General features: G+C 46.7%; 1 protein-coding gene across 2 annotated transcripts; it reads right to left on the reverse strand.

The window, feature by feature from the left end:
- Window positions 1-3,242: 3,242 nt before the first annotated feature.
- On the reverse strand, window positions 3,243-25,790 carry CD34 (CD34 molecule). 2 transcript variants are annotated; one of them, XM_081219225.1, is made up of 8 exons: window positions 25,635-25,790; window positions 15,796-15,978; window positions 14,912-15,171; window positions 13,800-13,880; window positions 6,172-6,322; window positions 5,886-5,938; window positions 5,401-5,565; window positions 3,243-4,697 (listed from the first exon to the last, which is right to left on the reverse strand). In XM_081219225.1, the coding sequence occupies exons 1-8, from the start codon at window positions 25,711-25,713 to the stop codon at window positions 4,512-4,514; spliced, it is 1,158 nt and encodes a 385-aa protein (XP_081075351.1). In that variant the 5' UTR covers window positions 25,714-25,790; the 3' UTR covers window positions 3,243-4,511. The 2 variants fall into 2 exon arrangements, with proteins under 2 accessions (XP_081075351.1, XP_081075352.1); XM_081219226.1 differs by having other exon boundaries at window positions 4,554-4,850.
- Between the last annotated feature and the right edge of the window lie 591 nt (window positions 25,791-26,381).

The raw sequence follows: 26,381 nt of genomic DNA on the forward strand, positions 1-26,381 counted from the left end.
TATGATGATGATGATGATGATTTGAAGGAATAAATGAAGGAGCAAGTCCTATTGGCTCTACCTTGAAAACATCTTTTGAATTCCACTTCATCTCCTCACTTCCACTATTATCGCCCTGCTCCCAGCCATGGCCATTCCTCTTGATACCATCACTAGAGTCTACTTGGTCTCCCTGCTTTCCCTCTCTTGCCTGTCTACGTCTGCTCTCTACTTAGCAGCCAGCACAATCCCTTTAAAATATAAATCAGATGATGTTACCTCTCTGCTCAAAATCCTCCAGTGGTTTTCCCCATCTGCTAATAAAGCCCAAACTCCTGAGGCCTCAAAGGCCTGATGCGATTTGGCCTGTCACCACTCTTCCCCTCACTCCCTCTGACGCAGCCTCAGCCGCCTTCTCGTCCTCCTTCACCTACAGCTTCTTGCACTTGCCAGAGTTTGCATCACAGGCGCCTGCACTTGCCCTTCCCTCTGCATGGCCTGATCTCTCCCCCACTTCATTCTAGTGAACTGTGTTTTCAATTCTTACCTCCTGGAGGGTAACAACCACATGTAGATACCAACCGTTACTCTCAATCTATTTTATACCTTCCGTAGCTCTTAATACAACCTGAAGGCATATGGATAGATTTGCGTAGATAAATGTGCTTGTTTCTCCTGCACTGGAATTGTAAGCTCCCTGAGGATTTGTTCACTGCTCTGTCCCCAGCCTCTAGAATGGTATCTGGCACATGGTAAGTGTTCAGAAGACTTGTTGAATGACTGAATGCTGGCTGTGGGCTTCTTGGGTGAGGGCTGTAGGAATAGAAGCGGCATCCCATTGCATTAAATTGTTCAACTGCTACTGGGTTTACGTGAAGAGGAAAGGCGGTTTGTTCCACTTAGAGGAGTTGATGGGGGAGGGGGTGGGGGCAGACCTTTCACAGACAGGAGCACAGAGGCAAACCCCATGGAACTGGAATTTCCTGACCAAAAAACACTTGCTTGTTTGCTCTGTTTTCTGTAACTTTTGCTAAATACTTTATACATTTTTAATGCTAAAAAGCTGTGTCTCCTCTAGCATTCCTCACCCCGGTATGAATGTGTTTACTCCACATAGCATATCCTTCCATCCTCTGGCTGCCTAGGTCAGTAAATAAAATCGATGTACTATAATTTATAAGTAACACTGTTGAAACTCTGATCCCTATGGAGCCTGTAATTCTGCCGTTCCCACACTGTCCCCACTCCCAGCCCACCCCTGTAGTAGCATTTGTGTGTATTCATGCCAGAAAATTAAATGTTTCAAAGGTTTAAATTTTAAAGGTGTTTGCTATATATAATTGTTCTGCATTATTACAAAGCATTTTCAGGAAAAAAAAAAAAGGGCCACTCTGTCACCGACCTTTTTATCCAGGCTTAGGGGACCCTCCTCTTTATCCATTAAATGAAAATCTAGCAGAAGATACATCTAGGTATACTTTTCCATAATGAACTATGTAATAGTCCAGGGTCAATTCTCCAGGGCTGACTTCAGGCACAGCAGAGTGAACTAAGGTCCCGGGACCTGCTTGGCTGCCCAGGCCTGGAAGAGCACCCATTGGTGAAATGCTCCAGAGGTGAAGCCCCAGACCTATCCTGACACTGTCCTCTCCAGCTTCAGGACATCCAACTGGAGGAACCCTGAGGTCCCAGCAGAAGAGGGGGAAAAGCTTCGGATTCAGGACACCTGAATTCTACATGATTTGGGCCAGCTACAGCACCTCTCAGGGCCTTAGTTTGTCTTTAACTGTACCATAGGGAGTCGAGTTGAAAGTATCTTTCAAGTCTCCTCCAGCAGTGACTGTCTATATTTAAATGAGCTTCAGGTGTGGGGCTGCTTGAGGGCAGGGCAGTAGTGGAAAGAAACCCAACATGGAGGCAGTTGAACTGAAGCTGAGCGGTAGGACCCCAGCATGGCCAGCAGGTGGAGCCATTGCCACACCAGGATGCTCACACCAAAGGTGGGAAAGTTTGCTTTTCTAGAAAGCAATGAGTCCTTCAGGGCAAGCTGTCCGGCATCAAAAAGAACCAGTCGCCACGCAACCCTCCCCGCTAAAGACACACACACACACACACACACACACACACACGCGCGCGCGCGCGCGCTTCCTCCCAGAGCCTACACACTGACAAACTCGGGGCAATATACTATTACAGGTTGCTGGGCCTGAGGCTGAAGGCGTTTCAAAGACCCAGCTGCCTTTTCTCCTCCTCCCCTGTTTCCTGGGAGTCTGTACCCTGTACCACCAGCCTGACCTGGCCAGACTCTCCTCCCGTCCCTCTCACGGCTGGATGTGTGACCAGACAGAGGCCAACCTGACCTCTCTTTCTGATTACCATCTTCCCTTTGACCAACCCCCAGCCATCACCTGCTAGCGAAACCTCAAGATTTCCTCCCTTTGCCTCCCCTGAGTCCTGGGGAGGAACCTCTGGTTAGAGCAGTTGGTGAAAAAAAAGGGGGAAATGGGGGTAGGGCTGGTGAGGGAAAAGGTCTGGCTTTGGCCAGATAAGAATCGAAGGATCCTTTGTTTGGCCCCAACTGCTGCCACCACTGTTGACACACTTAGGAGCGTTTCCTGAACCTCGTGATTGTCCAACAGCTCTCCCTCCCCCACTTCCTATGGTAGGGGCTGGGGGTGGGGTGTCTGGGCTCTGGGGGTAGGGGGGCTTACAGATGACTTTGCAGTTAGGCTGCTGTCTTAAGGCAGAGGTGGAAAGCCTCCTCTCCAGGAGTTGGCAGCCAGATCTCTAGAGAGAAGTTCCCATACTGTCCTTCACTGTTCTGCCCCGAGCTGGGGATGGGGATGGTGTGACTATAATAGAGGGTGCACAGGCCCTGGCTCCTTCTCTTTGTTTGGCATCTTTTGCATATGGTGACCAAAATGTGACTCTATCTCAGAAAGGTGTTCATGAAGGGTACAGCTCCTAAGTCCTCAGCACCCTCCAATCTGAAGACCCCGCTGCATTCTGCCTGCTTTTCTTTCTGCGACTAGAAACATCAGCTTCCCTGAGGGCATCCCTGTCTCCCCCCCAGAGAGGGGAGTAGTTAGTAGGTTTAGACAAAACGCAGCATCCTGGTTGGTACCTGTGTCCCCTAGCTGGTCCCACCTCTTCCCTGGCTAACCCTTCCCTACGTGGTCCCTGCATAGTCTGGCCAGGTCTCATGGGGAGACGGCTGCTCTGGTCTTCAGGCACCCCCAGCTGGGACAGAACCACAGAACAGATATGTTTCAGGATCACTTTAATTACAGTATTTACACACACCATTTTTTATTCAGGAAAAAAAAAATCCACCCCATCTTCCTATCTCTGGAAAGTTCTATTTCCAACCGTCATTGAAACCAGGATCCCTTTTCACCCCTCTGGAATAAAACAGAAACAAAAATAGGACCTGGGTCACTCACAGAAAAGGTGGCTTGTGGTGAGGGTCCTCTGGAGACGTGCTGGGGCCCTGACCACATGGGTTGCAGAGCAGTAAAAGGATTAAGGGTTGGGAAGGCAGAGACAGAAAGGAGTCTGCTGGGAGGCTGAGGCCACAGCTCAACCCAGGAGTCAGGGAGAGGAGGGAGGAAGCCGTTGAGACAGAGGTTAAGGTCAGAACCTAGCCTCAGTGCAAGAGTCTTCCTCAGAAGCACACAGGTCAAGAGGCACAGCTCAGAGATCTGGTCCCACGGTCCTGTCCACTCTGAGCCACAGGGAGAAACAGAAGCCCGAGCAGAAGCTCTGCGTGGCCCCGCAGAGATGAGGGCCAAGCTATGTGCTCTCACCCATTTGTGGCCATGTGTATGCCCATTTGTGAACATGTGTGTGCATGTACCCCAAACACACAGACACAGGACATTGTTCTAAAATTTTTTTGGGGGGGGCGGGGCCTGTGGAGCTCAGGGAACTTGGAAGCAAGAGGGGAGCTGGTGACGGAATCCACAGTGCCTTAGAAGGGGAATGAGGGAGATGGTTTAAGACAACATGATTTTCTGGCTATATCATTACAAAGGAGCAGGTGAAAGGGGTTGCTTTGGTTTCCCTAAAGTAGAGAAAGAAAATATAACGAAGAAAGAGTAAAAGGCAAAGTCTCCTGGGAGGAAATTACAGCCAGAAAAGCCTGTGCTTTCCCCTGGGAGTTCCTATAATGAGGCAGAGAGGAAGGGGAGGGAAGGGGCCCCTGTGTGGAAGCTGCAAGCCCATCAACCCCCCCAAGGACTTTCTCTACACCTTGGTTTTCCCTATCACACCTTTATGCAGAGCAGCCCAGAGGCTAGGTGCAGGGAGCTGAATGTGGAAAGGGCAGGAGCTACCTGTTTCTCCCCAAGGTGGCGAGAACCCCTTGGCCTGGAACAGGGCAGGGTCCCAGGAACGGCCTCCGAGGGGCTCTGCAGTGGGAAAGGGTGGAGGGTAAGGGAGGCTCCTCCAGCAGGGAGACAGCACGTGCTCAGGTGCAGGGAGGGGCTCCTTCCCCAGACTTTGCCCAGTCTCGCCCCACCCACTCGCCACCGTCACAGTTCGGTATCAGCCACCACGTGTTGTCTCGCTGAATGGCCGTTTCTGGAGGTGGCCTGGCCGGTGCCGTTCTCCTGAGCCCCTTGATTCACACTGGCCTTTCCCTGAGCCTCAGGGGAGGCCCCAGGGCCTGAGCTATAGCCCTGGCCTCCACCGTTCTCCGTGTAATAAGGGTCTTCGCCCTAGATGGTGTATAAATAAAGGAGCATTATCTCGTAAGCAGGGCAGCAGGAAGGGGAATGGGAGGAAGAGGAAGGGAGTGGGAGGGGAGGATGGAGGTTGCAGCTGCATGTGCAGACTCCTGTCTTCCTGAAGAGCGATCAGGGCTCCAGCTCCTAGAGGAGAAAGGACAGAGGAGAGGCACCACACCGTGCCACAGCAGTTCACGAGCCAGCTCCCGCCAGAAACTAGGCAGTCCCCAGGGTGCAATAACCTCCCCAGAGGAGGTAAAGGGCCAGAGGCCAAAAGTCAAACCCTGGCCTTGTCCTCTCTCATCCAGAACACGTCAAGAGTAGATTTTCCTTCCATGTGTCCCCTTGTGAGCCACTTGGTGCCCATGGGCTTTTAACATGCTTGCAAAGAAGTGGCTGATTTAGCAGCCTGTTCTGGTTTGTACCCAGCTAAACTATCCCAGGGAAAATAATAAATAGATGACACGAACCATCTGCTACCACAGGGACCAGGGCCCCAGTTAGTGCCCCCTCCCCAATCTGCTATATATTGTTTTGACTTGTCCATGGATACAGTAATGTGCATACACGCATATTCCCGTGTGAGGGCACAGAAGTGCCTTTTCTGGTATTTCTCCTCCCCCTCCATGGCATTCATGGACCTCCCCAGGAGACCTAGCTTCCCATTTTCTTTGCCCTGGACCCTAGAACTGACCAGCCTTTCTCCTGTGGGGCTCCAACTGCGGCGGTTCATCAGGAAATAGCCCGTGGTGCCCAAGACGGCCAGCAAGATCCCCGAGGTGACCAGTGCAATCAAGGTCTTTCGGGAATAGCTCTGGTGGCTCCCAACATCTTGTTCAGTGAAGCCTTGGATGCCCAGCTTGAAGAGAAGAGACAAAAAAGAGAGCCTGTCATTTGTGGACCATGGGTTCTACACAAGGAGCCCAGTCCATGCTAGACCCTGTGTGTGACTCAACAGTGAATAAACCCAAGAAGACATGGACCTCAGGGATTTTCTAAACAGGACTCAAGACTGGAATCTCTTAATTAAGCTGCACTGTAACATTTTGTTTCAAACATAGAAGGGAAAGGACTATTGGAGAAGGGTGGAGAGGTAGGAACGGCAGGTCTGGAGAAGATAATTACTTTCTCCCCTGCTCCGGTGAATTCCCCTGAGACCCCTCATCTCACAGAGCTTACCTCTTTCAGGTCAGACTGGTGCTTTTTCAGAAGTTGGAGCTTGCTGGAAAGTTCTAGAATTAGAAACAGAGGTTGCTGGATCTAGAAGCTGGAACAGTTCATCCTGTACTATTCTAGAAGATGCTCTGATGGTGAGGGTCCATCTCAGGAGGGTCTTTCCCAAAGTCAGCATAGCCCTGCTCCCTAGCATCTGTGCTCTCTGAGTGAAGAGGCCTGATTTCTACCCAGGATCCTCTAACCTCAGCCCCTCTCCCTCCCTAGACTTCAAGACAGATGTGCCCCTTACCTGTTCTGTTGGCCAAGACCAGCAGCAGGCAGTGAGGCCTCACCTCAGACTGGGCCAGGAGCAAGGAGCACACTCCGGCCCTGGCCTCAGCCTGCTGCTTCCCACACAGGACTCGGGTCAGTTCCTCTCCATTGTCCTTCTTAAACTCCTCCTGGGACGACAGAGAAAAACGGTGAGAAGGAGAGGAGGTTACTAGTGTACTCTGAACTGCATCCGGAGTCTCAGGCAATAATTCTGATTAGAGTCACACTGTTACCCTCAAAACAAGAAGAATCCTTTTAATCTAAAATTCCAACCGAAGAAAACAATCTTGCAAACTTCTTATGTGCAAAAACACAGTAAGATAAAAACTCCAAAATCTTCCAGGACCAAAAGGTGGTCTTAGGTGGCACTGTAAGATGCCAGAGAATGAATTTAGGAAACATCATCTTACTGAAGGATTGCCCATGTAAACATATACTATTCAAATTAAATTCAAAAGAAATTACCAATAACAGAAAATATTAATAATGCAATATTAATGAAGAGAAAAATCCTGTTTCAAGGTTACAATAGCCCCAAATATTGAAGGAAAAGCTAAGGGAGGTGAGGAATAGAGAACAAATTTATGACTATAGACGCAACGGGATCCCCGGTCCCTTCCCTCTTAATCTCCAAGGGGTCTCACAAAGAGCATGGCTCAAACTCAAGTGGTGTTTTTGTCTAGTCTTCCATTCCCCTTTCCCATTAGAAACATGGAACCCAGTTTTACATGAGGGTGACAGATTGCTCCAGGTTGCTGACATAGGACTCGGGCACTCAGACTCAGAAGACAAACTCTGATTATTCTTCAACAGTTGAGTCCCAGAAAAGGGATGAATTGGAATCACTGACTGTGCCCCTCCAGCAACCTGTGATCAGACCTCCAGGATTTATTCCAATAGCCTCCAAAGGGAGTGGCCTCCCCTGCACAGAAAAGGAATCAAAACCAAGACTTTCTCCTCTGTCCAGATGGCAGATGGCAGAGGAGGAAATGCCTGAACAGCTCTGACAGCTTTCCTGTTAGGGGAAAACTGCTGGGGCGTGTGAGGGGCATCAGAACTGAGCCTCCGTGGAGAAGAAAGCTTCCTGTTTGTGGAGGACTGTTTCTCAGGGCAAGGCCAGAGGGCCCTCCCAGCTTGGAAAGCAGCCTGGGTATTTTCCTACTGCTATGGCCCAAGGCAGGAAAACCCAGGCTCCTTTGCTCCTGCACAAGACAAGGTCAAGATTGGCCTCGCGGGGCTTCCCTGGCGGCGCAGTGGTTGGGAGTCCGCCCGCCGATGCAGGGGGCGCGGGTTCGTGCCCCGGTCCGGGAGGATCCCACGTGCCGCGGAGCGGCTGGGCCCGTGAGCCAGGGCCACTGGGCCTGCGCGTCCGGAGCCTGTGCTCCGCGGCGGGAGAGGCCGCAGCGGTGAGAGGCCCGCGTACCGCAAAAAAAATAAATAAATAAAAGATTGGCCTCACGTCCAGCTTTCTCCTGCCAGCTGGAATTCGAGGCTTTGGGGAGGCCAGAGAGCTGGGCTACCTAACCTCCAGATCACAGAGAGAAGAATCCAACGGTAGCCTCAGAAGGTCCCCAAGAGCCAAGGTTACAGAGAAATGAATTCTCAGGCCACGGCTGCTTCCCCCTCAGGAAAAGGAGAGATGATACAGGTGTCCAAGGAAGTCCTTGGATAGAGGCTCTTCACAACAGCGTTTGCTGCGGGGAGTCTGGGCACCACATTCGATGTGGTCAGCAGTCTTCTTCCTCTCTGGGCTCATGTCCCTTTGGAGAGCTTTGCCCTGCCTCTCCGTGAGCAGCTCACCCTCCCCAGCACCGCGCCTTCTGGATGAGGAGGAGGGAAACTCCTGCCTGGATTATTCTGGGCTTCTGAAGTGTCTCTGTTTGAAATGTGTCTTGTTCCTGAGAGAGGCAGAGGGACAGGGCTCCTGCATAATCTAAACAAGCCGAACAAGGCGGCACCTCCTCAGTCTGCTGAGTCCTAGGAAGCTATTCCTCAACCAGATTCAGCTGTTCTGACAGTGATCACGACCGGAATATGAGACACTGTGTGAAACCCTCTGCGCGTGTGTCAGGTATGGGGGCGGGGGGGTGGGGGGGGGACAGGTGTGGCAATGAATTCCACATGATCAGAGCTCTCACTGTATATGCATGGCCATGAAGATAAACGATGCTCCCTATGTCTCAGGCCCTATTTTAAGTGCTTTATGTATGGTGACTCATTTGGCCTCCCACAACCCTACGAGATGGATACTATTATTCTCCCCATTTTATAGATGAAGAAACAGAGGCACAAAGAGACTAAGAGGTAACAGAGCTAGTTACATGGTAAGAACCCTAAGAAAGGCACAGACAACTGCTATGGACATTCAAAGGAGGGTGAGCATACATCTGGTTTGGGGTTATCAGAAGCATCCTGAAGCAGGCCTTGAAGAATGGGTAGCATGTATGCAGGAGAAGCTGGCAGGGAAGGGCCTTGGGAGTAGCACCACGAGGAAGCCCAGGAGTGTGTGAGCCTGCGGCCTTCACAACCCTGGTTGCAATGAAGAACATGGCTTTCCCCCTTGGATTCCCATCCTTCAAGACTCAATTCCAACTCACCTCCTCAGTGAAGCCAGTCCTATCTTCCATTAGACTGGGTATCGGCCCCTGTTCTGCTATTAACTAGATTCTTTGCAAGTCATGCAACTCATCTGAGCGTCAGGCTCCTCAGCTGAAGACTCAGTAGGGGTGGTGACTGAAGAGCTGCTGTATGAAGAGTGCCTGGCAAGGTGCTTGGAACCAAACTGGCACTGGATAAGTGGCAGCTGTTACTATTACTGTTAATAATAGCAATACCTCGTAGACTATATTGTCCACACTTCACTGTTTAATCACATTCTGCCTTACTGCTACTGTCATTTCTCTGTGACTAGACTATAAGACTTCTTAGTGGGGGGAGTGGGTGTACATTACATAATTTTGAACCCAGACTGCACGAAGCATAACACCAAACAAACAAGAACTCAGTGAATTGTTGTTCGTCTTAACATCCAAGTGGTTTGGCTTCTACACAGGGTCCCTCCACCCCTTGTTTAGTTTCTTGGACTCAATTCAAGGGAATTGAGTGGCCAGCCTCCCTCCCACTCTGCAATCCAACAGCATCAGTGAATTGTGTTTGGGCCTGGAGAGGAGCAGGTGGATCCTGAACAAAGCACAATGCTCCTCCGGATGCTTGAAATAAACATCCTCCCCCAAGGGAGGCTGTGGGCAAGACATCATGGGAGAGTAGGCAGGAGGAAGCCACAGCCTCACCATTTTGCTCATGAGAATCAGATTGGTGGACCCCTAACGACATCTGCTTGCACGTGTTACTTTGTAAAAATAATAATCGTAATAAAACCACCTAACCTTTCTAGAGTAGCATTCTCAAACTTTGCAAAGACTCTTAACATGTTAAAGAAGCACATTAAGTATGGGAGTTGGGAGAGAGAGGGACAGGTATTTTTCTAAATGAACGTTAAGATATTTCCCAATGTTAAGATTCTAGGCTAAATCGCCTCTCTCTGTCCCTCCCACCCTCTCTTTCAATAAATGTATTGACTGTGGTGTGAGTTTGACAGTGCAGCTAAAACACCTATTTTCATATAGAGACTGGAGTAATTAAAGGACCTGTTATAAGTCACACAAGTGGGCAGCTGACCAAAAGTTAGGTTGTCCCAGATCTCAGGCTCCTTCCAGAAGACACACTGTCTTCATCAGTCCTCCGCCTGTAAGTTATTTTTTCTGCATGGAAACTGACCTTTAGTGTTGGGGCAGAGGGCAAGGAAGACGAGGGCTGGGGATATTATCTGGAGGCCGGAGGCAGCCTGCCTCCAGTGAAGTAAATGTGACAGAACAAGGGTGATGTGAGCTAGCGGAGAAAATACAACTTCTGCATATAAACATATGTGTTTCTGAAGAAAGGTAGTTCTGAAAAACAAACTGGAGGGCAAAGGACTTGAATAGAGATTTCTCCAAAGAAGATATACAAATGGTTAGTGAGCACATGAAAGGATGCTCAACATCATTAATCGTTAGGAAATGCCAATCAAACACACGTCATGCCCATTAAGATGGCTACTATCACAAAAGCAGAAAATAACAAATATTGGTGAGCATGTGGAGAAACTGGAACTCTTGTGCCTTGTTGCTGGGAATATAAAATGGTGTACCTATTGTGGAAAACAGTATGGCGATTCCTCTAAATTTTAAAAACAGAGCTACCATATGATTCAGCAATTCCATTTCTGGGTATATACCCAAAAGAAAGGAAACAAGAGTGTTGAAGAGATTTTTGAACAGACATGTTCATAGCAGCATTATTAACAATAGCCAAAAGGTGGAAGCAACCCAAGTGTCCATAGGTGAATGAATGGATAAACAAAATGGGGTATGAACATACAATGGAATATTACTCAGCCTTAAAAAAGAAGAAAATTCTGACACATGCTACCACATGGATGAAGCTTAAGGACATTAGGCTAAGTGATATAAGGCAGTCACAAAAAGATAAATACTATATGACTTTACTCATATGAGGTACCTAGAGTAGTCAAATTCATAGAGATAGAAAGTAGAATCATGGTTTCCAGGGGCTGGGAGCAGGGGGGAATGGGGAGCTGTTTGATGGGTGGAGAGTTTCAGTTCTGGAAGATGAAAAGAGTTCTGAAGATTGATTGTACAACTATGTGAATGTACTTAACACTACTGAACTGTACACTTAAAATGGTAAATTTTTATATTATGTGTATTTTACCACCATTAAAATGATTCCTTGGTAGATTCCCCTGGACCAATAGCTATAGCATAAGAGAATAAGGTAATCTCACATTTTGGAAATCATGTGGGAAACCACAACCACAAAAACTGAATTAACCTGATATTGCAGTGGAGCGAATGAAAGTCAGACATAGGATGGCACGTTCTGCTAATGAAGATTCTGAGATGTGGTAACAGGTGCTTGACAAGAGTGTGGGATTGCCTTCCCTCCCTCTGGCTGAAATAGGTGATTTCTGCCTAGAAGTGAAGGATGAGGAGCAAAAGGGGAGTAGTTGGGATAGAAATGTCTACAGAATGCATGTACAGAAGACAGGCCTAAATAATCCCCATAGCAAGAGCTAACAGGTTGGATACTCACTATGTACCAGTGCAAAATGAGTGTCCGGATAGCTGAGAACAATGCATGCATACTTCTGTTATGGGAATATACTAGATGGAAGAGCATGACAACATTACGTAAGTACTCAAGGATGTGATGTTAGAGGAGCCCATGTCTTTCATGCTTCTCATTAGGCCTGAGTTTCCCTCGATTAGAACCGGTGTGGTAAGGCTCTCTGACACCAAAGGTACGAATGCAACCTAAGGAAAATTAGGAGACACCACACCACTTTGGAACAGATTGATTATCAGACAAGCATTCAGTAGGACTCAAGGAAAAGGAATCTGGGACACAATCAGGAGCTGTGGCCAAAAATTCTGGAACAAGGATTGCTGACTGAGGAAAATTACCTTGGGAGGCAATGCTGCTTGGGGTCTGGGGAAGAGGAACCCTCAGGAAGACAGGGGTATCAACGGTGGTGGAAGGAAAAGGAAAACAATAGCACTACACAGGTGCTGCCATAGAGTTGATTCATCATGGGCAGTGCAGAAGCCTTCTTTAGGATATTGGAGGAATTGCTATCTTTTCACGTCCCTACTTGCAGATCCTGCCCAAATTGAGTAGAGTGCAGACCTTAGCTGTGGCACAGAATAGAGTAGACAGTAAAGACCTCAGAGAGAGACTGCAGCACAGAAAGAGGAGTTATTTCTGGAGTAGCAGTAAGTTTCTGGCACTTGTCTTGTACAATGACCCTCGTTAAATGTGAACTTTGAAGAGCAGTGGACAGACATTTAGAATGAATCCTCTGCAGTTAGCTCTAAATCGTTCGTACAAGGAATTAGCATTCTGGCACAGACCACTGTGATGCACAAGAAAATAAGTGCTCAACCAAGATGATACAAAAAGAAAGAGAGAGAGAAGATGGTCATTTTTCTTGGCTATAATTAGCAAAGTGTTGGGCAAAAAAAATTTTTTAAATGACTAGAGTTGAAAATCAGCATCAGAAACACACAGAATATTACTTGTACGTTGTACATTCATGCTTAACTATTTTGCAGATTGCACTTAGTTATTCCATTGTGTGAACCTATGTCTTCAAAATCTGTGTTGTTTTTTAAAATTGTAAGTTAAATAATTTTCTTAGGTATTATTTTAAAAGACCTGTGAGTCACAATGACCCAACTGATAATCATGAATAAGATACCAATAATCAGAGTGGACAAAATAAGTAACTTAATGCCCTCTACAGACTACAGTATTTGCTCAGGCTCTTTCCAATCTATGCATTTCACACATCATATATATGGTTCCCTTAAATGGATTCCCACCTTGTAAGAAAACGTTTTTTTTCCTATGAGTAAATACCACTCTTCCTGTCATCTTATCCTTCATCCAGGAAATTGTTACTGTCAGGAAATTGGATTTACTGAAACAAAGCAAGGAGGTCTGCTATCATCATTAAAAATTAACACCATGCTGTACAGTTTACCAATGCAATAAGACATGAAACTGAAAGAAGAGGCATAACTACTAAAAAGAAGGAGAAATAACACAATAGCTTATGTTAAAAGTGAAAAATAATCAGCTAAAAAGCTCCTGGAATTAATAAACAAGTTAAAGAAAATGACTAGACCCAAGATAAATATTAAAAACTCAATGAACTTTCCAATATACCAGAAAAATCAATTGGAATATATCGTGGAAAATCTATATTATAAATAAACCTTAAGAAATCCATAAAACCTAAGGAAAAAACATTTTAAAAACTAAAAAATGAAGACACTGAACAATACCAAAGAAAACCAGAAAAAAATAGAGGGGTTTTAGAGCAGTTCCAATTAAAATTTTAATGGTTTTGTGGTTTTTTTGAATCTTGAATAGGTGTTTCTAAAGTTTTTCTAAAAGAATAGATGAAAAATGCCTTACATTTTTATAGCATAATAAGCAAAGACATGCTTGGCTGGATATTAAAAGTGCTGTAATATAAAAGTATAATAATTTAAAACAGGCAAAAAAAAAAGACAAACTAAACAAATAAAATCTCTCTGAAGAACATGCCCTAGGACATATAAAAACTTAATACAAACTAAAGGAAGCATTCCAATCAATAAAGGAGAGGATCATGCAATAAATAATGCTAGGGGAAATGGTTATATGGAGAATGCAGCATTTACAGCAAAAAAATTATTTGTATATTAAAGAGTTATATGAAAATAATAATAAATAAATTGATATTTTAGGTGACTAGTTTATATTTCATGAAGAACTTTCTTAATAAATAAAATTGTCTTTTCCTCCTTTGTCCACCAGATGGGGCCTCTCACTCCTTAAATCCAAAGCTCAGTATTCAAAGTAGCCTGTCCATGTTAAACTCCCCCAACCTCTCCCAAGTCAGTCAGTCCAAGACTTGCCTTCAGGACATTCAGAAGGAATTTTGGGAAGAGAGGGATGGGTAAGGAATTGGGGATGGAGCTGGGGGCTTTGACTTACACAGCTGGAGGTCACATTTAGCTCCAGGCAGATACCTTGGGTCAATTTCACTTCTTTGACTCTGGAACATTTTATTTCTCCCTGTATTAAAAAAAAAAAAAAAGGTAAATAAGCTAGCATCTTTGCCCCTCATTTCCTCCCCACCTCTTTTCTGGTTTGATTTCTGTGAGATACTCTTTAAAGAGGCTTTAAAGAAAGGAAATTTAAACATTGTGTTAGGAGACTAGAAATTTATGTCATATTCTTCTTTTACCTCACTTCCTAACCCATCAGATAATCAAAACTTTTGTTACTAGCCTGGGCTTGCAGGCAAGTAGCTATTTGTGACCTTGGTAAACATTAGCTTGGATGGCGCAGAAATGGAAGAGGGGAGAATCTTTTCCCCTTTGAGCTGTTTTCCCTCCAGTGAATTACACACTTGCAGGGAAACAGATAATGAGGTGGCCAGGCAGATCCTGGTGACACTCATTTTCCTCCTGGTCCCTTAGGACTCTCCAGATTTCTATTCTGGCTTCTTTAAAAACAGAAACCAGGCAGGTCCCCCAAGCCTGCCCCCAAGCTCCATGCCTCACATTTTCTACTCTTCCTGCTGAAAGCTGTTGACAGCCACAGGCCCCAAGGCTGAGAAAGGCAGGTTGAGCTCAACATCCCTGGTCTGCCTAGTTCCTCACTGCCTCTCTACTCCTGGCATACCACCAAACCCTCTTGAATAGAGGAAATGGTATTTGCCCTAAACATTTTGGGAAACGCAGCTCCATTAAGTAGAAGATGGTTTCCAAATATGCCCAAAGGCAAGTGGTACCCTAGTCAAAGATTAGACCAAGAGGTACTGGAAAGAACCACAGAGAACTGGATGGATTTCTGAGAATCCTCTTTACTCTCTACTTCCTAGAAATATAGTACCCACGGCCCAGATCAGCCTTGCTACCCAACTCTACCCCTCTCCTCCCTTTTCTATCCCTTCCAGCAATACTTATGCTACATATTTTTCATGCTAACTCCTATAAGACCCACATTCATTGGTTGGGAGAAGCAGAGGTTAAGGGGAAGAGAGAGCTTGCATACATATGAAGTGAGGGGGCAATCTGTCATTTTTGGCCTGATTCACCCACCTTGATGGTTCTTGGGATAGGAGAAAATGATGTATAGGGATTAGTGGGAGATGTCACAGGGCTGGTACTATTGTATGGGGAATCTGAAATATTTCCAGGTAACATGCTGGGCTGCAAGGTCATCTCTGAAGTTGTAAAGTTGATGGGGGTAGAAGACACTGTGGTGGCTAAAGAGGTCTGTGACTGGACAGAAGAGTTCATGGTTCCAGGGACTGGGGTGATCCCAGAGGTAGATGTGAAATTGACTGTAGGCTCTGGAACTGACCAAAACAGAAGTGTGAATATATGCACACTGGCATAAACACACACACACACACACACACACAAACACATCTTAGTTCATTGACATAGGCACGGACTTCAACCCAGAAAAGGGAATTTGGGGAGTTAAGAGTTACTTCATGTCTTAACCCTTACCAACTCATTTCCAGCCAGCTGTTGGAACCATAGCTATAATCATAGAATGTATTAGAGATGCCCTTAGGACTCTGAAACTGAACTGGAAACTGGTCCACCCTAGAGATGTCAAAGACCCCCAATTTGAACCTGTACACAGTCTGCTTCACTTAGAAGAGATCATAGATCTCTACAGAGTCCTCATCAGATCCTTATTTTATCACTAAGCTGAACTCAAAGAGCGCAAGAAGCATTACAAATCAGGATCAGCAGCCAAGGCGTTGACTTGAGAAAGCTGTCACTACAGGAAGAACTGTTTGGCACTTACTTCAGGGTACCCTAAGCACAATACTCAAGCCACTATTAAAAGGGGCTTGTATGTTTCCATCTGTGGGGGGAAATAGACGGTGTGGGTATTTGCAAATATCCTAATGCTTTACCCTAGTGCCAGCAGCATCCTTCTGGGGCCTGAGACAAACACTCTTTACCTGAGATGGTTGCTGTGCTCCCATTGCTGTCCTGAGAGACAGCGTAGAGGCTGATGTTTCCAAAAGTACTTGATATTGTGCTTTCCTGGTTGGGTATAGTTGTAGGGACAGTTGAAGATATTCCTGGGGTAGATGACTTCGTGGCAGTAGTAGTCAGGTTCTCTGTATTTGTGAACCCAGAGGCTACAGAGAAACAAAGAAGAAATATCAGAACCCAAATCATCCTGGAGCCTCATGGCATCACCTGATTCAATTTCTTGACTTTAGATAGAATCCATCTAGAACATCCCCTGCCACCCCTGGCAACAGAGCAGAACAAGGACATCCTCCTGGACATGTGACTAATTTCTCACTAGATTTTTCCTAAGGAAAGAGAGAAGGAAAAGTTTGCATGCACCAAACATCTAGTATAGTATTATTTATAGGAGGGAAAAGTTGCAAGCAACTAAATGAATTACAATAGGATAGATGTTATATGCACTTAACATACCATAATCATTGCAAGTAAAAAAATGCAAAAACTATTGCAGCATGAGAATATGAGGCAATGCTCATAACATGCTAAGTAAAATATTAAAATTTCAAATTACACCTGAATAAATATTGCCAAGATCTACAATGTGGGAAAAGATGTGCCTCTATTTCCTTTTTAATGTATCCTTCTCTTCAGCCAATGTATTAACTCTTGGAATAATCACTAGATTGACACCATCTCTATGTAATCCCTTAAAAATCTTCTATCCTCCCTAGATTCCCCCATTCCCCAAATCCTTTCATTCTTTCCTTTTACTGAGGAACTACAGCTAGCAACCCCAAGATTTCTTTCGGGAAGCTCCAACCTAGGAATCTAGCTGATGGACTAGAGAGCATAAGGCTTGGTTTCTCAACAAATATCCTGGGAACAGAGAGCTTCGTCCTGGCTCTATCAATAACTCTGTAATTTAATGTGTGTGTGTCTCAGTTTACTAATTTTTAAAGTGAGGGATCATTGGGAAAAATCAATGAGATAACAAATGTTAAATTGCTATAGTATAACGTTCCTGGAACTAGTTATTCTCTGAAAATTTTCCTGCAGGTTCTTACCCTTCCATGTTTCCTGTGGTACCCAGCCATCCTTAGACCCAGGAAGGAGAAGCTACCTGTCTGGACCCTGTACTTTAAAGCCTACACTCTGTTCCTCTTCCTGCCCTCCCTGTCCCTAAGCTACGAGGAGTCCATGGGGCCAACAGAGGTGTACCCTCTCTTCTAGATCATGTGTTGGGACCAGAAGTCCTAGAACTTCTTGCCCAAATGGCTCTTTGCTCACTTGAGGACCTGCATGGGCCTCTTCTCCCAGTCCATCCTTCCAAGGGTGAACTGCAGCACCAGGGTGTGTGCCTCCAAGGCCCAAGGGTGGCCAATGGGTGGCTGTTTGCAGAGAGAAGGGTTAGAGCTTAAGATCTAACTCCACCTTGTAGATGGGGTGTCCCTTGCCTGCATGCAAGATCCCTTACGGTATGGACCAGAGCCATGAGTAAGAAGAAGAGAAGAGGGTAGGCAAGGGCCGAGGACCACCTCTTCCTGCTAAGCCACATTGTGGCATTGAACTCCAAGGCTCTGAGAGTCCTAAACTCAAATCTGGCCTTCCAGGTGGCTATGAAGGTAAGTTTTTCAAGGTAAGAGGATAGACGATATTTTATTTACCATATGGTTGGCCTGATTTATAACTTTGAAGTATTTAAACATATAATATGTGGGCCTCCATTGTATTCTTAGCTTGAGCCCTGTAAATATTAGGGGTAGACTTGGAATTCAGAGCTCATACCCGGCAGTAGCATCCTCAAGGAAAGGCACCTGAGGGTCCCAGGCCACCCTAAAGCTTGTCTCTAACTTTACTGATTGAAACCTAGGCCTGTATTTTACAGAAGTTTCTGGGTAAATAGCAGTGCAAAATGACACCTCTTCTTTTCCTCAGCATCAAGGTGGAAGTTAGGCATTCGTTTCAAGGCAAAGAACCTGGGGCCAAAAGTTGCCCCTAAAGGTGGTGGCAAGTCTCACTCTCCCTCATCTGCCTCTCTTCCCAGCCAGCTGCAGGTAGGTTGATACTCATGGTGAGTACAAAACTCATACCTCAAAATTATAGGGCAAGTGTGCAGGAGGAACAAGTGATATTACTATCTCCGTTTTAGAGATAAGAACCTGGATCACCAGGGTTTTGGCCAAGAGGGAAGGCCATCATTCATGCAGGGCAAGGAGCAATGGGGCCACTGAGGTTTAGCTGACTCTTGAGTAGAAGTAGCAAGAGGGTCAGGGGGTCCAAACTGCCAAGGATCAGGATGCACCTTCCATATTTTGGAGAGAAAAGTATGGGCTCCTGTCTGACTGGGATAGGGGGCAGGAGCGGGGGGCGGGGGAGTGGATTTATCAAAATAAAATAGATGGGGAAGCAGATCCAGTCTTCTTTTGTCCTTAAATAAGTCCCTCTCAGCAATCTGACCCTAAGGTATGAGTTCAGTTCAGGGGGCAGGTGGTGGGAACATTTGGACACTGAATTGAAGGACCATCCTCTCAAGGTACCATTCCAAGTCACCACTGGAACTCCCCCTTGACATCACTCTTCCTGCCCACCCTTTTTTCTTCTTCCCACCAATACATCAATTCTTGGGAATCCTCTCTGGCCCAACCTGGCCCAGCCCTCTTCTCTCCCCAGAGAAAGCTGGGCCTGGCTGAGGTGATGTCATGCTTTTGAACCCCCTCCCCCAGGGCCTCCTTCACCCAGACAAACAGTTTTGAACTTTTCCAGATGTGAAGAGAGACCTGCTGCTAGCTCTGAGGACAGACGTGCCTGTTCCAGATGAGTGAAGCAATCCTGGACCCAGGCCAGCTACTGAGCCACTAGGGTCAGGCTCCCAGCTGCGGCTGCCCCCTCCCACCCACCCCTCAGCCAAGAACTGAGGAACAGGTTGCAGGATCTGTCTGCAAATGGAAAGGGAACCCCAATCTCAGATTTATGTCCCTGAGCCCAAGGTGAGTGGGGAAGCCTCTGAGACCCTAGAGAAACAGGACAAAGAGGGAAGGCAGAAAGGCAAGGCTGAGCAATGGGGTACATATGAGCTGGTGTAGGGCAAGGGGACACCTTGGCAGAACCCCGGGGGCCAATCCTGACCTACACTGCAGCACAGAGGCTGTCAGTAGAGACTGGAGTCTCTTGTTTTCACAGTCTCTAGGGCTCCCTTTCTCATGCTCCCATGAAGAGATGGGTCTTGGAGGAATGACATTTATAAGAATCAAGACTGACCACAGATTTGTTCTTATCCTTCCTATATTCCCCCCCACATCCATGGCATTAAACCATCCAATACTGATCTTTATGTGAGCTTCTTATCCCCAACTCTGTATGGAAGTCATAGCAGCCTACCAGCCAGATCCAAGAGACAATCAATGAAACCTCCACCCCATTCCACTCTAGACTGGAAGAACAGCCCTTACCCCCAACCCAACAGAGCATTATACTACAATTTAAATTTGAATGAAAGGCTATCTTCGTTTACTTCTCACTCCATCTTTATTAACTGTGTCTCCCTAAGTACCCTGTTTGCCCCTACCTACCCTATTTGATCTCAACCCATGAACTTGGGACAAAAGGAGACAAGGTATCGGGAAGTTAGCAAAATGAGGATTCCAAGAAGCCAAATAGATGTCACAAAATTCATGTTGTAAAAGTCATGCATTTAACTAACAGGTACTTATTTCAGAGGCAATTATTCTTGTTTTACACACAATTCTAACAAACTTATTTATCTGATATCCTAGCTAAAGCTAAAAATTAGAAAGAGAAGCAAACAATAGAAGCAAACAATAAGGAGAAGCAACAGTTGAAAATGAATAAGCAGCAATAAATGAAAAACAGACATGAGTATCAAAAACCACAGTAGTCTGGAACCATTTATAGTAGGAGTAAATGAAAATACACACCTTCATGGGCATTAATGATGCCACTGAGTTGCACCATAACCGAATTATTTTCATGATACAACTGAGTCTGAAGGTTAAAGCCCTTTTTTTCCTGATACACTAAGAAAGCAGAAACATATGTAATATGTTTTTAAAAGATTTCTACCTACAATTAGTAAATTAAAGATTCTTTTAGTCTTTAAAGGGGGTTTACAAATCCTCAGAGATCCAGAAAGTTCTGCTACCTAAATTACTAAATTCCTGTACTTCAGAAGGCTTTTCCCCCTATATTTGGTCTTGTTTTTCACAGACCCTCTGAGTTTTAGTTTTTGCTGGTGCTGTTTTCTTATCTCCGAGCCAGTCAGCACCGTTCTGCCCATCCTTTCAAATTCTAGCACCTGGCCCAAGAGGAGTTTCTTGGAGGAGATCCTGGGTATCTTAGATGCAGTACTAGGAAGAAGGAACAAGCTGGCCTCTGCTGGGAGCCCACAGCCTGCGTTGCTGATGGATGAGAAGGCAGGAGAGCCTCAAAACAAAGAGCTCGGGCTCTGTAACTGGACCGTGTTGAAAGGCTCCTCTACCGAGTTCTAGCTGCATGGCCTCGGGAAGCTTCTTCACCTCTCTATACCTCACCTGTAAAATGGAGATAAAAATAGTGCCTACTTCCTTGTTGTTCAGAGGAATAAAGGAGATGGGGGTGTAGAGCAGTTGCCTGTCTGGTAAATGCTCAAGAAACAGTGGTTATCTTTAGGACAGGTCCCTTTTTTCCTGCTTCTCAGAGACCTTAAAACACATATCTCCATGACTTATCTGGCACAAGATCATATATGCTGTTTCCTGAGTATAGGTCTTGTCACCTTGGTTACATCATAGGTTTCCTGAGTGTTGGAACCATCCCTCATACTTGTCTGTATTACTCAGGACACTGAGCACAATCCTCTGACTTCACAATAAGCACTTGGGGTGAATGGCAACTGCATCAGGAGTGTTCACATTGACCACCTCTATGTAGAACCGTGTCATTCAATGCTATATTTTAAGAGGGAATTTATCAAATTAAGGGAGTGCCCATGAGAGGATAACCAGAATTAGGAAGGTTCTAGAAACCAAGTCATATGGTTGAGGGCTTAGTGCTATTTCATCTGGATCAAGGGTTGGCAAGTATAGCTGGTGGACCAAATCCAACCCATGGGCTGTGTGTTGTTTGGCCAGTGAGCTAAGAATGGCTTCTACATGTTTAAAGTGTTGTAAAATAAAACAAAGTAGAGTATGCGTCAGAGACCACATATGGACTCCAGAGCCTAAAATATTTACTATCTGGCCCTTTACAGAAAAAAATTTGCTGATTTTTGATACAGAAAGGAAGAATTTGGGGAGACAGAATAAATAGTTTTCTTCAAGATTCATTTCACTCGTTCATTCATTCTTATTTTCCCAAAGCGCCACCAAACTCAGCACTGTGCAGAGCACAAGCTAAGAGAAGATACCTTTCTACTGCTAGGTGTTAGTGTCACTAGAATTTAAATAAATCCCTGTCCTCAAGGAGCTTATAATCCAGTGGAGCAGAAGAGAAGTGTTGTTAAGGATTGTCGTGAAGAAAGATCAGATTAATTCTGTGAGAGTTTAAGGAATAGAATTGCAGTTAATGATTAGAAGCTATATAAAGCCTATAAAGGCTAATTTCACTGCAGTACAAAAAAAGCTAATAATCATGGGATTTTTTTTTTTTTTAATAGAATGAACTACTCTGGGAGATAGTGAGCCACCCATCTTTCCTGGGAGCATTCAGGAAGCATCCCTGCTATGGGTCTCGGTGGGTTTGGGTCATGTTGGACTAGATCAAAGAACTGGGCTGATGCCTTCCTACACTGCAGAGGCTAAGCTGAGGTGTGAGCATAGAAAAGTGTCTGTGGCCTGAGTGTTCCCAGGGTACTGAGACTCCCCTTTAATATTCAAATAGCATGTCTTGGCCGCCATCCACTTCTTGTGGGACCCCAATATCTTGAACTTTCCCTGGGGGTCTACGTTTCTCCCAGTCACCTCTTTCTCCATTTTCCTAATTGCCACCCATCCCTGTCTCACAGCTCTGTGCCTCTCTGTCCTCAGGCTGCAGGAGTTCTCCTTCTACACTACTGCACCATGGGCTTGACAAACACCCATTCCTTTATTCCCCCCACCCCACCCCAGAGCACCACTAACAGTGTTACAAGGCCAGTGCCTGTTTACTGAAGGTTTGAGATCATGGAGGGAGATTACAGCACAGCCCAGAAGAGACAAAGGCATAATCTTGAAATCCTAGGCTAGACATTCCTATGCTAAGCAGATGGGCCACACCATAAGGAATTTTCCCAGCCAGGTCTTTTCCACCCTCCACTCACTACTGTTCCCTACTGCTCCCAGCACCTCCCCTCCTCTCTCTATGTTCTCCTTGCCTCTGGAGTCCTTTAGCCTTTTGTCTCTAGGGCCCATCAAATACAAAGTTCTACTTTATTTTATCATGCTCAGCAATTCAGCCTCCTGTCTGCCACTGCACATCAAAGGTTTGTCCAGGAGTCTAGGTTTTTTCACCCAAAGACACTTTAAGGCATTTTCTTAAATAATGGAGCTGGCTACCTAGAGATGCTGCTCTGCTAAGAAGGTATCAGTGGTGGGTTCTTTGGGGTTTTTTTCCTCTTAAACCAGGAGCAAACTTCCCAATGAAGCCAGAGGTTTTTCCTTTGTATTCCAAGGGGAAGTGATTCATTTCAGCGGTCTCCAGAGTGTAGGTCCTAGGAAGTACACCCTGGTATACATCCCTATTCATTTGTATCACATTCTCCCAAGATACATGCATCTTTCTCCTTAGCGAAGTCTAGAGCCCTTGGGACTAAAAATCGTAGATACTGTGTTTTTATTTCTTAGCTGAGGAAGGAAGAGAATGTTCTCATTAGGGAAGTCAAAGCCCAGAAAAATATGGAAATTCTGCCCTGGCGACTCCAAGCATTTTCTTTTGGAGGGCGTGTTTTATTCTTTTTCCACACCTTCACATTTTCAGTTCCCCACACTCGGGGCCATTTAGTGACATCCAGCAAAGTCAGTGGGAGAAGGAGGCCCAGGCACCCTGAGGGTGGAACTGGGTAACCATCCAGCTCTGAAAGTAAGCCCAGGCCCTCCTGCCCAGGATCTAAAGGAAATCAGGCAGTGAGATGGTAAGAAGTGGAATTTGTGGCTCCTTTTGATTTGTTTTTGTAAGACTCTGAGCCTGAGTTTATCTGTTGCAGTTTGGCGCTTCTTGCCCTGAGCTTTTGGAGACAAAGACTCAGAGAAGGAAGGAGATGAGAACTAGTGAATGAACAGGCCCAGGAGGTGGAGCCAAAGGGATAAGAAAAAGATGCCCAGGCTCGTTTTATCAGTCAAACAGGAATGTTGCCGAAGATTTGCATTTGCAAAGGCTATGCCAGCTGGGCTGGCCCTACAAGGGGGAGAACTGGGGACCACGGAATTAGTCAGAGGTCCCAAGGCTGCTCCTTCTTGGTCGCCATGTGGCAGAGAGTCAAAGGGTGGAGTCCTCTCCCCTCCGGAAAATATCTGATAAAATTCTTTTCCCTTTTCTTTTTTCCCCTCTTACACGTAGCCCCAGACAGGATATGGGTGTGGGGTCAGCAGACACGGAGGACCCAAAGGAAGGAGAGGAATGTGGAGGGGTGGGACTTGTTAGGGAAAGAGGAAGGACAGCCTTGGAGGGCTTGGAGGAAACAGATACCCTGGGCCTGACAAATGGGGTTCCCTGATTACCTGAAAGATTTCTCTTTCCAGCTGGTGGTGTGGCAGTGCTACCTGGTGGCCTCTAGTGCCCACCCTGACTCTGGTCACCACCCAGAGCCACCCCATCTCTAACAGAGAAAGTCCACTTTTGGTTGGCTGCTGTACCCAAGCCCAGGCCAAGTTCTCACAGCGACAGAAAAAAGACCTTCCCAGAACAAAGCTCATTGTCAGGGTCAGTGAGGAGAAAACCACAGAACCCTCTTCTGCCCAAAGTTCACAGTAACAATAGCACAGAATTTCTGCAATGCTCCTTTGTTAGCATTTCAAGGTACAGTCACTCACTCATTCCAGTCACCGCACAGTATAATAGAAAATGACTCCTAGTATTGTATTAAAAACAAACCCTAGAAAGCTCTTGGGGAATGCATAAAGCTACACACTGGCCTTAGCAGTCTGGCAAGATTGGGCATAGGGACCCAGGCCCCACCGCTCATCCCCAAAGCGGAGACGCTGAAATTCTCAGCATATCTGCCCAAGGTTTTGCAGAGGTTAAATCGCTCTCCCTGTCCCCACTGCTGCAGGCCAAGGCGAGACTGAGACTGGCCAGCTGAGGAAATAAGAAAAGGGTGGGCCTCACTCGGCCCAGGACCAGGTCATCATGAGCTGTGAAGCCAAAGGAGAGTGGAGCATCATGAGCTGTGAAGCCAAAGGAGAGTGGAGCATCGGATAGGAATCTGAGCCGCTGGTCAACTCACCCCATTGTGAGGTGCAGCCAGCCCCCAGGGCAGTTCTCCATTCTAGGGCTTCAACGGACACCTTAGTGACAGCTTTTTCCCTTCCCCGAAGGGCATGTCTGGGGCTGTCAAACAGGTCAACCCAGAGCCTAACTTAGAGCTTTCTCCAGCCTGGAGTCTCTCTCCAACTGGGTGGACCCAAAGGGGGACAGCAGAGGAGGCTGAGAGCAAAGAGGCCTAGCTGGCTGGCCCTGGTCACTCTGGGGGGCCGTGGTGGGGGGGCCTTTAGGATGCAATAAGAGTAGGGAATTGGGAGTCCTAGAGGCCTGGAAGCAGAATCTTGAGCCAAAGGGAGAATAACTTACAATGTTTAAATCCTTCTAAGTGCAGTGAGATGAGATGGAGAATGTTATCCCCAAATGAAAGCAATTATGAATAAATATTTATTGAGTGCCTACTAATTTTTCTTTTTAACCAAAGTGAGAGCAAGAGCTTAAGAAGTCAGGGCGGATGTGGATAAGCAAAGGAGTGTCCACCAGTCTTCTGATCTGTCCACTAGTTTTAGAACTTGGAGAAGAAGGGCAGGGGAAGAAAACTCCAAAATGTAACAAGTTTGAGTTTGTGCCAGGGTGAGGGGTTGCAGAGGGGGGAGGAAGGCAGGGCACAGAACAAAGTCCATCTACCCCGTGCCTTCTCTCCAGTGGAATGGAGAAGAGGGTGTCAGAAGACGGAGTGTAACTTAGCTTTCCGATCTTAAATGCAAGAATATTTTCACGGACTGTTCTTCATTCCAAACTCCCCATGTCACCTAACTCAGCCTGCCTCCTGGGCCTCTGGACCTCGGACCTGGGGCCTCATCCCAGGTTGGCTTCGCTCCGGTTCCTTGAATGTCCAATTCTGGCTCCCCCTATCCTAGTGGTCGGTGGGCACCAACGCTCTCTTTCCAGGAACCGGCTCAGGCCGCAGCTTTCTGAATCAACCGTCAGTCACGAAACTTTCCTGCTTCTCTCCTCCCCTCTCTCCTGGTTCTGGCTCCAACTCTGCACTCTGCACCTTTGGCAACGCGAAAGGACACTGGCATCTTCAAAGAGCTTTACTTTAGAGACAACTCGAGAGAGCCTCATTGACTCTGGGAAGCCTCCAGCGCGCCCTCCGATTTACACCTGGGCTAGTTCACGCTCACAGTGTGGTCGCCTTCCCGGCGCGTCCCACCCCCACCCATTCCCAGCGGAGGCACCAGTCCCCATTGGGCTCGGTTCAAGCGGCCTCGGTCCCACCAAGCCAGGAGCAGCCGTGGGCGTGGGGGCGTGGGGTGGGGCAGGGGTCCCTTCGCTCCGCCTAACTCGGCTGTGCGCGCTCTGCCTCCGGGAGAGCGTCGACCCTCCCCGCCACCAAGTCGGCCGGGCCGGGCGCGCGGCCCATACTCACGCAGCAGACTCAGCAAGCAGAGCGCGGTCCAGCCCCCCGGCATCCCGCGCCCCGCGCGCGCGCCCCTCCGGACGAGCATCCTTCCCGCGCCGCTCCCGAAGAGATGCACAGAGCCCGAGACGCTGCTTGGCCAGGCCCGGACGCGCAGCTCCCGCCCCTCCGCCCGAGCGTGGGGTGGGCGAAACTTGTTTTTTCCCCTCCCCTCCCTCTTTAGTCCTGGCAAGGCCAACCCCTCTCCTTGGCTGCCACTAACGTGAGCTTCCCTCTTGGTCCCAAAGGCGGAGGACTTCAGGAGGGAGGCTGGGGTTGCCGCTGTCGAGGCCAAAAAAAGGTTTTGTGAGGGCCCCAGACGTCTTGTTCAACTTTATATAGAGGCCCCATCTTCTTAAAGCTCAACTTCACTTAACTTTAACCCCTTTGTGTCAGCCTTGCCCGTGTCCAGGGCAGGGGGCAAGTTTCCTCTCATTTTTTTTTTTTCCATTTCCTTTCCTTTTTGCTTTTCTTTAAGTTTTAAGCTGAGAACAATCTTGCAGATGGAATCTACCAGTAAGGACCTGAGTTTACAAATGTGAGCATTTTGCTAATCAGGTAAAATTTAGCACATGTCAAATCTGAGGCCTTTAGTGATACTCTAACAGAGACTATGCTGTGTGCTAATGATGCAGAAAGCCTGAGCAGGACATATAAATGACAGTAATTATTCACTTTCTTTTCATTATTTTTCTTACAAGATCTATTTATTTTAAT

The sequence above is a fragment of the Mesoplodon bidens genome (assembly GCF_964165515.1).
Source record: "Mesoplodon bidens genome assembly, chromosome: 2".
Classification (NCBI taxonomy): Eukaryota; Metazoa; Chordata; class Mammalia; order Artiodactyla; family Ziphiidae; genus Mesoplodon; species Mesoplodon bidens.